This window comes from Eurytemora carolleeae, unplaced genomic scaffold, assembly GCF_000591075.1.
Source record: "Eurytemora carolleeae unplaced genomic scaffold, Eaff_2.0 scaffold253, whole genome shotgun sequence".
In the NCBI taxonomy this organism is placed as follows: Eukaryota; Metazoa; Arthropoda; class Copepoda; order Calanoida; family Temoridae; genus Eurytemora; species Eurytemora carolleeae.
This window is the reverse complement of record NW_019396190.1, coordinates 256,516-270,669: the sequence shown is the minus strand read 5'-3', so window position 1 is coordinate 270,669 and position 14,154 is coordinate 256,516. Positions and strand designations below refer to the sequence as shown.

Here is a 14,154-nt window from a genome sequence, read left to right as displayed (position 1 = left end):
CTCGTAAAAGGGTTATAACAACGTGAATCTGTGTGAAAGAAATAATTAAAACTTTTAATCACACATCTTATTTAAACAAGAAAAGTTATTTCAAAACCACTAAAGAAATCAAGGAGCAAAGATTTTACTCCCCCCCCCCTTCCTCCTTCCAGTCCCCATTAACAACAACAACAACAACCCCCTCAAGACCCCTCAGTCCCCCTACCAGCCACTACTTCGTCAAAAAATGATAACATTTTGAGTTCCTCAACGTATAGAAAGGGTAGAGGCACAATCCATCCCAACAGAAACATTCCTAAAAAAGGCCGAGTAAGTAAAAGACGATGAGAAATCGTCCCTGAAGGCAAATAAAGAAACAACCAGAAAACTGTAAAATAGTAAAGACGACTTTTAGAATCAAGTTATAACTTTAAAAGTCCAATAAAAATTTGTGCAGTATTAAGAGACCCATTTCACTAAATTAGTGTCCACTAATACTATTTGCTTTGTAATTATTGCTATAATTTTGTCTTTCTATTGAGACATCCTGTGTAGTAATTCTTAAACCTTTGATGTCTTTGGTTTCAGTTTGCAGGTTTCTTTCAGTATCTTTATGATTTATATATATATATATATGATTTATCTATATGATTTATATTTCAAACATCACAGCTTTAACTTAAAAATTCATTAATTACTGCACTATTAGAAAATTAAACAAACTATTTACATTTTAGTCGAAAGATATATCTAATTATTTATCTATATATACGTTGGGTGTCTGTCTGTTTGTTTGTATCCAATAAACATCAAAACAGCTGATCAATCGGGCCCGAATTTTTTGTGGGACTTCGTGTATTCCCAGGAAAAATTTATGGATGATCGAATTTTCAAAAATTTGCCTCTAAAAAATCCATTTTTAAAAATTTTAAAAATCCACGAAATTTTTTTATAAAATCCACGAAATTTTGTTTTGTTTTTGTTTTAGAATGAATACAAAGAGAAAATGTTAACAATTGAAATAGCAAAAAGCCTAGTATTTATTAAAGAACTAAGAAGTAAATTGATCGTTTATCATGGTCTTTAAAATAGCTTGATGATTGTATACTTTTTTATGTATAAAAAAAAACAGCAAAAGAATTTAATTTAATGATAAAAAATGAAAGTAATCCTAGTCAAGTATTTAAAGAGTGGAATAATAAAAACACCAAAAATGTAAAAGACCAAAAATTTAAACATTTTTCAATGTGCAATAAAACACATTTCCTTTGTTTACAATTCGATTAAAAATTAGATTAAAAATAGCACATTTATCTGGCCGCTGCACCCGGCCGCCTTTTCATATCATGGATTGTTTAACCCCATTTAAGCCTAAATAAGGTGAGTTATGGCAGCAAATATGGCCACAGAACTGTTATAACGGCAGCGCGCGTTCTGCCTAGAAATGTTCTGTTATGAAGTAAAAGCGTTAACCTAAAATTGTTATTTTTTGGTCGACAGTTAGAATTTTGCTCAGATCATGACCAATTTCATTATGAATTGACAATTGCCATACTCACTGTAATCTTGAATTACATTATTACATTAATGTTGAATAAAACGTGCTGGGTCGACCGAAAAGTACGACTGAATGAATATACAGTACGTGTTGTACCGGCACAGATCATGCTTATTTTATACTGATGTGTAAACCGTATTTTAAACCGTTAATATTTTTATTAATATATCACTGTGCTTTATAATTTAATTTAGTACCGAATTTACTTAAAAATATCTAAATGAAAATTAAAGTGGAGTACATTTTTTTTTAAATTTTACTAATCTATTCGATTTATTTAATTTTATTCCAAGATTTAGTATTTAAATCTGTATGCCATGGTCCCAGCTTTGGATAGGGATTATGTTGAAAACAGAAAGCTTTTATTTGGTTTAAGAATTGAGTTTCTCTTTCAGGAATTTTATAACTCGCATTTTGAAATTTAATATTTGGCGGTTAGAAGTTGGTTGGAGGGTGCTTGAAAGGGTATTTAAGAATATTTTTAAAAATAATTGCGTTATTAAATATAATAAGGCTTTTGTCGTTTTGATCAAATCCAATCCAACGTAGATTTTCAGGGTCACCCTGACTCCTGAGGAGTTTGGCAACTTTTCAACTCATTTTAACTCTTTTAAAATTAAATTACTTTTTTAATTTGTTTCATCAAACTTTTTGTGTTTGTGCATACAGGCACTACAAGTTACAACACAAGCTCACATATTTACAGTGAAAAGTGTTTCTCGCACCATAAAAATATCTTAAAGTAAACAACGTAAAGAAATGTGAGCGCTTTAGTGCAGTGCAAGGCGTTTTAAGGTATGAAAAATGCACACACGACCCCCCTTTTGACCTGAATAGTGGTTATAGCAGATTACGGAAGATTTCCCTGGGGAGATTAGAGGAGAGTTTACCTGGGGCAGATTACAGGAGAGTTATAAAGGGCAGATTACGGGGGAGTTACCTGTGGCAGATTACGTTACGGGAGAGTTAACTGAGGCTGATTACAGGAGAGCTACCTGGGGCAGATTACAGTAGAGCTACATGGGGCAGATTATGGGAGAGTTGCCAGAGGCAGAATACGGAAGAGTTACCTGGGGTACATTACAGGAGAGTTACCTGAGGCAGATTACGGGAGAGTTACCTGTGGCAGATTACGGGAGAGTCTGCATCTAACTCCTGTTGTGGCGTGTCCAAACCCTCCTGTATACATACTACACGAACTTGTAGCATTTCGTCTAAAATTGGGGTTTATTAAAGATAAATACTTTTGCAATTATATAAAAAGAAACAAAATGACAACGATTCGCTGATTTTTAAATTTTTGAAAATCTTAATTTTAAAATATGTCGTCAGTTTCTTCTATTTTTTTTATCTTTTTCTTAACTTGAAATTTTTATAAATTTCGTTTAATTTCTTGAAATTTATGAAATGTCTCCGTTTCTTGAATATATTTAATATTTACCTGGGATCGACAAGGCTTAGCTTGATTGTCTCATCGTCCTATTTACATTCAACAATAGTCAATTAAAAGGCTTATCCTTAATTGGCTGGAGGGTCTTTATAATATGAATAGCCAAGGAGAAAATATATACTTCACTGACCTATCAAGAAGTGATCATTTAAAAAATTAAAATGTCAAGAAGGTTTCAAAGAAATACATTTAAAACCAGAACTTCGGAAACACCAAAAGAATTTAAATAATGATGTTTTTTCAAACCTACTGATAATGGAAAGATGATATGCATATTTAGTTTTTTTAAATAGAATAATTATATGGACCTCTTTTAAACTGATCTTACATATTTATTGGCTATCTATTTATTTTTACAATTACTGAGATTTAGGTACAATAGTATAAAACCCTTTAAAAATTAGTCAAGACGACATATATCATAAATTACTCTAAATTTCTGGGTTAAACTGTAGTATTGAGGTAAACAACCAACATTTTTAAACTAAGAAATTTCAAGTGATGTTTGGTTTGGTTTGGTTTGGTTTGGTTTGGTTTGGTTTGGTTTTTCAATAGTTGAAAGTGATCCTTGCTATGAATTTCTGATATAGTGTACTGGTTCCCAGTTCCTTAACAGAAAGTACAAAAGTAAAAAAGCACAAAAAATCAACAGATAAAATCATTGAGTTAAAAACTAAAATAGTATATTTTTTTTTGTATAGTCAACTTTCTTGTATTTACCAAAACAGAACGAAAAATATGAAAAAATTAAATCTGAAGGAACAAAAAATTGATTTTCTCAATTAATTTATCCATAAAGAATCCAGATTTCATTTCTTTTCTTAAAAAAATAATGTTTTCTTCGATTTTACGATGGAAGTGATTTCAATAAAGAAAAGCAAAGTAAATAAAGAAATTAAAATTACCTGTGCCTAACCTTTAAGTTTAAATCTTTAAATAACAAAAAAATTTTCTTTTTTCCCAAATAAGCCAGAAACTTTTGCACGAAATACGTTGCAAAACATTTTTTTTTTGGAAATAAACAAAAACTTCCCATTTCTCACTTTTCTCCAAGAGCTTCAAAAATCAATTGATAATGGGGTAAATAGATTGGACAATCTTAGAAAGAAAAAAGTTGTATATTTTGTATATAACTGTTTGGGCAGCTGCATGATGCATCTTTAAATTTTAAAATTTCTTTGAATTCTATAACATTTTTATTTCTTTCATCTAAATATTTTACAAACCATTTTATTTTATTAAAAAGTTTGAATTTTAAATTTATTTAATTTTAAAGAAAGGATAAAATTGAAAAATCTAACAGTTGAGATCACAAAATTGAAAAACAGTGTTTTCCTTTGAATATTAAGATAAACAAAATTAATGTATAAGTTTTAGTTTTGCATTATTTGCAAGGAGTTGTTTGGTGGGAATATATTTCTAACTCATAATAAATTGCTTTAAAATAGATAAAATGCCAGCTTATTAAGATGTCAGGAAAATATCAATGAAAATATGTATTTTTAAATAGTTAAATAAGATAAACATTAAGTTCATGAAAAGTTCAGATTCTTTTTTATTATCCGTCCTACTTTCTGTCCGATATATAGTTATATACAAAGAGCTAATAACCTGTCATGCTTACGTAAGCCGGACTACTTGCACTGTAAGCTTAGCTCCGGTTCCATATGAGAACTAAATGTGTTGCATAATAAGAACTATCCAATCTGAGCTTAATTTCGGGTCTGTATTAGAACTGAAGGGGTTACATCAATGGACCTATCCTTATTCCGAGCTATTGAGTTCACACTGGTTACACTAGATTAAATCCCGCATTGCTATTAATCATGCCGAATATAATTCTGGCTGACATTGTATTTATGCACAAAGGTTAAAATTCTTTAATTTTCTAAAGATTGAAAAAGAATTCACTCACCCTGATCTTTGACTTGTATTTTAGCAACGTAGTTTACCGCCAGATATTTGGACGGATTCAAGGAAATATCATCCACAGCGGACAAAATGTCGACAGAGGAAAAATGTTCGTCAGTTGACAAAATGTCCTCTGCTGTCTCCTTCTGGTCCAGAGGTGTTGTGGTGGATTGGAGACTGATTTCATCAGAGCGCTGATTTTCCATCATTGGCAGCTGATTATCAGTCGTCAGATGCTGTTGTTCGGTCGTCAGGTTAAAATGTGCTGATTTATGAAATAAATCTGAACTCAGGACATATATTCAATTTTAAAATTTAAAAACATGGATTTCTTATTATGTTTGCTAAATTTTCCAATGAAATTGTCCAAGAAAAGATTTTTTGACATGAAGAATTATTGAAATTTAAAACTTAAACCCTGCTAGCCTCTATTCTTCAGGTCGGGTTTGATGAATAACGAAGAGAATATGAGTTTAACTATTTGTATTCTCACAAAACATTGTGTTTCCTTGAGTGGCAGGTGGTTTTTTATTTTATTGATTTATTATTTACAAATTTGATTTTTTGTAAAAAATCATCATAAAGATTTTCCTATATGTGGTTTGCCTTTTTGTACTTTCAAAACTTCATCAGATATTGCTAATCATGTTCACAAAGAAAGTAAATACAAATTTCGAATAAAATTATCGGAAACACATCAACACACAAAAGTTTATCAAAATCGTCGTATATCCTTTAAAATTTTTGATTTCTCCCTTTAATATTAAAAATTGTATAATATCCCTTTAATATTAAAATTGTATAATATTCCTTTGATATTAAAATTGTATAATATCCCTTTGATATTAAAGATTGTATAATATCCCTTTAATATTAAAAATTGTATAATATTCCTGTTCCTGATTCATTATTGGTTTCAATATAAACATCTGTATAGTCAGCATTTGTCACTATTTTTACATTTTAGAAATCTTATTTAAATAATAATCATAAAATAGAGTAAATTTTACTTTTTATATTATAGCTTAACTTAAAGTTTCGGTTTATTACTTCAATTAATTTTTACTTCTCAAATTTAAATTCGTAACGATTTTATTTAAAAATTAACTACATAAAAATAATGATTAATAAATAAACAAACTTAAAATATTTGATCAAACAAAATTATTAGTTCGAAATATTCAAGGTATATGACATACGGGTTGCAAAGATATTGGGATTAGACAATCAGAGTCCTGTACTAAAAATATAAAAGACAGTTATAATTCTTTTTTTCCAATGCTAGTTTAAGAACAATTCAATAAATAGAACAAAAAATATTTCGTAGCAAAATAACTCAATGATTGAGTAAAAATCCTCAGTAATTACTGAAACTAGAACAATTCTTTAAAATAATGAAAAATACTAATTTACAAAAATGCAAATGCCTAAAGCTGTAATGTTCATTTTGTTCACAGGCTCCAGATCCTAAACAAAGAGTGTTAAAGAGAGGGTTCGCGGAAATAGAATTCAAAAACTTGTTAAAGAGAGGGTTCGCAAAAATAGATTTCAAATCTTGTTAAAGAGAGGGTTCGCGAAAATAGATTCAAAAAAACTTTTCAAAGAGAGGGTTTGCGAAAATAGATTCCAAAAACATGTTAAAGAGAGGGTTTACGAAAATAGATTCCAAAAACCTGTTAAAGAGAGGGTTTACAAAAATTCGTTCAAGCTGGATTTTTAGCGCGAAAGTTCGCGTTTGCAAAAATCAGTTTCAAGCAGTTTGGAAAAAGAAGGTTTGAAAAAAAATTTCCAAACTATTATCTAAGATAGGGTTCCGAAAAAGGAAATTGGATCAAAACAATTTATTAACTAGAAGTGTCACAAAAATTGGTTTCAAACTGTTTTGTAAGTTAACGTTTTCATTTTTTCGAAAAACGATCGTTTGATTATGAAAACGACGATGAAAACAAAACGATCGTTTTTAAACTAATTGAAAAACGAAACAAAAAAACGATCGTTTTCAAAAATGATTAACAACCCTATTTGTAAGAGAGGGTTTGGAATAATGGTCCCAAACTTTTTATAAAAAAAAGGTTTGGGAATATCAATTCAAAATAGTTTATCAACAGGAAGTTCGAAAAAATGGTTACAAACTGTTTGAAAGAGAAGATTCGCGAAAATTGATCCCTAACTGTTTTAAAGAGATAATTAAGACAGTTTGAAAATGCTGGTCCCAAACTGTTTTTAAGAGAAAAGTTTAGGAAAGTTGGTCCCAAACTGTTTTTAAGAGAAAGTTTTAATGAAAGTTGGTCCCAAACTGTTTTTAAGAGAAAGTTTACGAAAGTTGGTCCCAAACTGTTTTTAAGAGAAAGTTTACGAAAGTTAGTCCCAAACTGTTTTTAGGAAGATTTGCTAAAATTGTTCCCAAACTGTTTTAAAGAGAGTTTGAAATTGGTCCCAAACTGCTTCATAGAGAAGGTTTGCAAAAATTGGTCCCAAACTGATTTAAAAGCAAGGTTTCAATAAAAAGGAAAAAGAGAACAGGTAGAGATGGTCCAGGGCATCGCGTTGTCTGGTTCGGGTTTGAAAATTCAAGGATTTTGTTTTCTATGTACAAGGTTTACTCTGACAAAGTTTACTCTGACAAGGTTTACTCTGACAAGGTTTACTCTGACAAGGTTTACTCTGACAAGGTTTACTCTGACAAGGTTTACTCTGACAAGGTTTACTCTGACAATGTTTACTCTGGCAAGGTTTACTCTGACAAGGTTTACTCTTACAAGGTTTACTCTGACAAGGTTTGCTCTAACAAGGTTTACGCTGACAAGGTTTACTCTGACAAGGTTTACTATGAAAAGGTTTACTCCGACCCATTTAAGTTGAAAAAATGACGACAAGTTTATATGTCGTAATTCTTTGTGACATTTTGCTCCAGACAGTATTTGATTTAAACACTAGGATAACAGGTGGGAACTTTTGTGTTTGATACTCCTTATCCCGATCTCTTGATCATGATATCCACTGTAAGCACTTTTACTTTGGCGAATTAATAATTAATCTTTTCATTTTTGTTATTCCTCCAGTGCAAGGGTACGATTACCATGCAGGCAGGATATCAAATTAAATTAATCTGCAGATTAACAAAGGATCCAACTCAAACATTAATCTCGATATATACACAATACATGGGTTCCTAGGTCTGAAGAAGCAAGGTAATCTAGATCTTAAGTTTATCCCCACCCTGGAACTAACCAGTAGCCAAGGGCTAAACTTTACACTTTCAATCACAAAGTTTTGTCTACGTTTTCATTTAAACGTATCACAGATAAAACGTAACCAAAGAGAATAGATTATAAATAGAGTGGCATTTACTCCAAAAAAGTGAAAATCGCCATTTTGTTGAACTGTTTCTAAACTGTTTCATAAAATAATGATTTTAATTCACCTATTACGAATACACACGTTTAAAGTTATTTAACAACTTTATAAAGCAAAGAAATTGGAATGGGGATATGTCCAGGGATCATACTGTATTAATGTGATGCGTATAATTTGTGAACATCTACATGAATTGTACAATTTGAACTCCCTTTCAGGGTGAAAGGGGCAGCCAAAATTCATACCAAGGGATTGTTTAAATTCCACTCTATTTATAATCTATTCTCTTTGCGTATCACAGATAACAAAATGAATGCTGTTTCATTGGTGAAATTGGGATCGAAAGTTACTGCTTTCTTGCAACCGTTAGATCAGTGCGTGGCTCCAAAATTCAACAATTCAGAGTTATCTCGAAACTCCCTGAGAAAGGATTATGTTCTTGTAATGCGTGACTATTTGATTTTATTTGCATGACGCAACTGTATTCTGTAAGCATTTAACTAAAATATGAAGAACAAAAAGTATAGATTAAATATTAAAGTAATTTACTAATTGATATTAAAACTATGCCTTTCTTGTGCGGAAGACGACATTTATAAACATAATAAGCCATGACGTATACAGATTTTTTTACAGGGTGTTTAACAAAACATATGACAGTTAAGAGACTACTTGAAAGTCGTCTTTTATTTTTGAAACATTGTCCGTTAGTTATCATCAATAAACTTTACGAGTATGATTCTTGAAACAAAACTTTACATAATTTGCGCCCAAGTCCTGGAATTCCCAAAATGTGGGCTGCTATTTTGCTGTCAATATTGTCGGAGATTTTAGAATCTTTTTCAGATTTAAGTTTATTAAATAAAACCAACATTGTCGGAATCTGAACGAGATTCTTCATATCTCTGGTTAAATTATTGATTCAAAGATTATTAACTTTAAAACTAGGTTTTTCTAAAAAATATCGCAAATTATTTCAAAGAACAAAAACGACATTTAAGTTATCACTCAAATATCTTGTTTCGTTCGTGGGACACCCTGTATATTCATAATTGTTAATGAACGTAGTTGGCGAAATTCTTTTGCCGAAGAATGATGTTAAACTGAGCTGCTGAGCCAATTGTTTGAAGGAATGTACCGACCCTGATTAACTGATTATCGATAAGTAATCATATAAGTTATTATACGAGGGACATACACGATTCACAACCCCGGTACCCTTTTGTAACGTCGTCTGAAAACAAAAAGAAGATTGATTAAAATCGGCCATTTTCAATTTGTTTGAGGACAAAGACCAAGAACTATTAAACCAAAACGACCAAAATCTTCCTCATTGTTGCTTTAGAAACAGGTTTGAAGGGTACCGTTGTGAATTGGGCGTGCACCTCTTAAATTGTCGAGTCACTTAAAATTGGATGAATGGTCCCTTCAAAGCTGACCTGAGGGTGCACCAGGTGTAGGACTGAGAATAAAAGAATAATTTTCCATGAATCCATTCTTTTAAACATCCTCTTATCCGTTCGATCTTATACTGAGGATGGTTTCGAGGTCGATAGTTAAAAAGAGTAAAAGAAATAATAAAACATAAAGGATAAAAACATAAAACATAAAAAACGGCGCGAATTAAAAAGATGCTTAAAAATGCCCGTTTTTCATAGAACCTATATCTCTTTCACAATCCATAAAGCTTTTTAATTTCTTTTTAACATTACAAATAAATCTATAATTTTTATTTCTAAAAGTTGTTAGTTCATCGTCGAAAAATACAAACAATCCACCACTAATTTATATTAAATATAGTGTAAACAATAAATATGTAACTTTCCTTATCCTTTCCTTTTCCTTTGATTTCTATTTTTCAGAATTGGGGAAACATTCCCACAACCTCTACTTTTAGAGGTTTTTAAATATTTTCTCGTGAAACACTTAATTTTGTATGTTTTTGTTATATTTCATGAATAAATAATTTTTTACTTTTTTACTTTACTATTTAAGATTTCTTTGCAACTGTAGACGTTTATTTGTTTTGCCTCATCATTAAATAAATCATAAAAAGATTACATTCAAAGCAAAAGACTTAATTTAATTTGGAATATTCAGATTAAAGATTTTTAGGTCGTCTTTACAGTCTCATCCTTTGTGTTTTACCATGATATATATTTATATATATTTATATAAATATCTTTAGAGAGTAATAATCGTTATCTGTGGACCGTATACTGTCGGAGATGCCATGTTTTCTATAATTCATCGGAACCCCCAACTTTTCACTGCAGACTCAAAAATGTTCATCGGAGTTCCGAACATTTCATAAGAGAGATTCTTCTTCGGAGACCACACTTCTCATTGGAGACCAACACCTCTTTCATTCTTATGTGAAACACCAAAATCCTTACCCCCCATCACACACCCCCATTCGATCAAAATTTTAAATTTCCGTTGCAAATGGTTTGTACTTGACAAAGCTGTACGTTGGTAAAGCGTGTCCCACAAAACATTATGTTGTTGAATAGTTTAAAAATGATTCACAAAATGTCATGATTCGTGGGACACCCTGTAGGTCTCAGATAGTATTCAAATGATAATAATGATATATCTTTCGAGACTCAATATTTGGCATTCCATAATTTTTTCCGTGTCGAAAATATTAAAAAGTAATTTAATAATGCAGACAATACATATCGTACGCAATTTCAATATTCTATGCGTCAGCCTCAGGCGAAGTTATGCACAGCATGAATTGATTCCGAGTGACGCATACACAATTTACTTTAATGCATTGCTTTCATTGAAAGTTGAAACACAATAAACAAAACACAATGAACCGTTTTATACATTGTTATAGTTTATTCATAGATTAAATAGTTAGGACTATAGAGTAATAAGTTTAGTTTATTCACAGATTAAATAGTTAGGACTAGAGTAATTAGTTTTGTTTATTCATAAATTAAATAGTTAGGACTATAGAGTAATAAGTTTAGTTTATTCATAGATTAAATAGTTAGGACTAGAGTACTTAGGTTCAATAGTTATGATTATAGTACTTAGTTTTGATTATTCATAAATTAAATAGTTAGGATTATAGTACTTAGTTTAGATTATTCATAAATTAAATAGTTATGATTAGAGTACTTAGTTTAGATTATTCATAAATTAAATAGTTATGATTAGAGTACTTAGTTTAGATTATTCATAAATTAAAAAGTTATGATTAGAATACTTAGTTTAGATTATTCATAAATTAAATAGATGGGAGTGGGACTAGAGTAATTAGTTTGGTTTAATCATAGATTAAATAGCTATGACTAGAGTAATTAGTTTAGTTCTACAAAGACAACTGTCAATATTAAAACTACAAGAGAAGAGTCTACAATAATTCTTGAAAAAAATGATTCAAATTCCTTATAAAGTGCAAAATCATACTGTGCAATTAAAACATAAAAAGAAAATTACAAAATAGTTTCTTAAATTTTTTTAAAAGGCAAAAATGTAAATTTAGGAGTGGAGGCACTTAGCCTTTCTGTATTCACAATGTTTAAAAAAAATGAAAATATCACAATCATTTGGCCTTTAAGTATTGTATTATCTCTAGAAACTCTGAGTAAGCTAATAGAACTATACTTTTATCATTTCTGTAACCTCTGAGTAAGCTGATATGACTTTACTTGTATTATCTGTATAATCTATAGTTGAGTAAACTATAATACATCTATTTGTATTATCTGTATAATCTATAGTTGAGGAAGCTATAATACATATATTTGTATTATCTGTATAATCTATAGTTGAGTAAACTATAATACATCTATTTGTATTATCTGTTGAATCTATAGTTGCGTAAACTATAATACATATATTTTTATTATCTCTATAATCTATAGATAAGTAAACTAGTTTGACTAGAGCGCACTATTAACTTATGTTAATAAAATGTTTGATGACGTAAGAATCCTTAAGCAAGGTCAACTACTCAAAGACAAACTACGCTTAATTTTGACCAAACCGTAGATATACGCAGCAACGAGGGACGGATAGCAGATTATTTGCGTAATAACGCAAATAAAGGGCAGAACACGAATAGCAGACCAACAAGAGAGGGTGTGGTTGCAGCAGACGAATAGCAGACCAGCAAGGAAGGGTGTGGTGCAGCAGACGAATAGCAGACCAGCAAGGAAGGGTGTGGTGCAGACGAAAAGCAGACCAGCAAGGAAGGGTGTGGTGCAGCAAACAAATTGCAGACCACTTAGGAAGAGTGTGATACAGCAGACAAATAGCAGACCAGCAAGGAAGGGTGTGGTGCAGCAGACAAATAGCAGACAAGCAAGGAAGGGTGTGGTGCACCAGACGAATAGCAGACCAGCAAGGAAGATTATGGTGCTTCAGACAAATAGTAGACCAGCAAGGAAGTGTGTGGTGCAGCAGATGAAAAGCAGACCAGAAAGGAAGGGTGTGGTGCAGCAGACGAATAGCAGACTAGCAAGGAAGGGTGTGGTGCAGCAGACGAATAGCAGACCAGCAAGGAAGGGTGTGGTGCAGCAGACGGATAGCAGACCAGCAAGGAAGGGTTTGGGTCAGAAGACGAATAGCAGACCAGCAAGGAAGGGTGTGGTGCAGCAGACGAATAGCAGACCAGCAAGGAAGGGTGTGGTGCAGCAGACGAATAGCAGACCAGCAAGGAAGGGTGTGGGTCAGCAGACGAATAGCAGACCAGCAAGAAAGGGTGTAATTTGAAACGGTTAAAGTACCAATCCCAAAGTATTGCAGTGAAACCCAATGTTTTCTTTAGCCCATTCCGTTGAGTATAATTCAAGGGTCTGGGGTAAAATCAAAGAACAAAAAGAAGACAATCAAGGTCTGAAGTAAAACGTAAAGTAAAGAATTTAGAAAAATCTAAAGGTCTGGAGTTATAAAATCTTAAAGTCTTTAGTAAATTTATAAGGTCTGGAGTGAATTTAAGATTTGGAGTAAAAACCAAGGGTTTGAAGTTAAACCCAAGGATTTGGATTAAAATCCAAGGGTTTGGATTAAAATCCAAGGGTTTGAAGTAAAATCCAAGGGTTTGGAGTTAAATCAAAGATCTTAAACCATCAAATTAAATGGTTCGTTGAAAAATATAAGATCTGCAGTAAAATAAAAAAAATCTGGAATTAAATGAAATGGTGTAGGTATAAATCAAAAGGTTTTGAGTAAAAACAAAGGATCTGAATTAGATTTCAGGGGTTTAAGGTAAAATCAAAGAGTCTGGGTTAAAATTTAAATTTTTAAAATAAAATGGATCTGGAAGAAAATCCAGAGCACCCCACGTCCACCCCCCCCCCCTCTTTCTATAAATAAATTTTATTTCTTAGGTATATAAAAAAAAAAATTTTAATTACATAATTATTTTTTTCATAAAAACTGTTATAGCTACAGATATCATCATGATCGATTGGTAATGATAATTATATATTGTCTTGTTGGGATGTTGCCGATATATATTAAATGAATAAGTATATCCGGTGTATGGGGGTATAGATAGATACTATAGAGGGTATATTGCCGCTTGAGAATTATAATCGAGTCAAGAAAACAATTACAACACACAGGCAGGAGCTTATATAGAGCGGGGGGGGGGGTAATGTGGGGTATCATCCCCACTCCCTCCACCTTGGATAAATGAAAATATGGTTCCTAGCTGAAAATATTGCAATCCCCGCCACCCCCCAAAAAAATTGTAAACGTCCCATGCATTCCATAGGTCTACTTATTAGTGTTTATTGGGAAACAGTAAACCAGCAGTAAACGTCTACATTATTTCATGTTTTAAAATTTCTAATTACATAAAAATATGTTTGAGAATTTAATTTTGCGATGATAAAATTGACTTAATAAATCAACATTCACATTCAAGGCTTCAAAT

At 31.5% G+C, this 14,154-nt stretch overlaps 2 protein-coding genes across 9 annotated transcripts in view; one reads left to right on the top strand and one right to left on the bottom strand.

Moving 5' to 3' along the window:
• LOC111697687 (uncharacterized) overlaps positions 1 to 9,797 on the bottom strand; it is a 36,718-nt gene extending 26,921 nt beyond the window's left edge. The window contains exons 1-8 of one of the 8 annotated variants that reach the window (XM_023467771.1): positions 9,695 to 9,797; positions 6,326 to 6,365; positions 5,792 to 5,848; positions 4,903 to 5,181; positions 3,555 to 3,595; positions 2,979 to 3,016; positions 2,658 to 2,751; positions 246 to 295 (exon numbers count right to left, since the gene is read on the bottom strand). In XM_023467771.1, coding sequence (XP_023323539.1) covers positions 246 to 295; positions 2,658 to 2,751; positions 2,979 to 3,016; positions 3,555 to 3,595; positions 4,903 to 5,181; positions 5,792 to 5,848; positions 6,326 to 6,365; positions 9,695 to 9,763 — 668 coding nt within the window. In that variant the 5' untranslated portion in view covers positions 9,764 to 9,797. The other 7 variants (XM_023467770.1, XM_023467772.1, XM_023467773.1 and 4 more) reach the window with 7 other exon arrangements.
• A 2,388-nt stretch (positions 9,798 to 12,185) lies between these two features.
• LOC111697680 (uncharacterized) lies at positions 12,186 to 12,986 on the top strand. The gene is made up of 2 exons (XM_023467763.1): positions 12,186 to 12,197; positions 12,321 to 12,986. Exons 1-2 carry the CDS (start codon positions 12,186 to 12,188, stop codon positions 12,984 to 12,986), a joined length of 678 nt encoding a protein of 225 aa, XP_023323531.1.
• Positions 12,987 to 14,154: the final 1,168 nt, after the last annotated feature.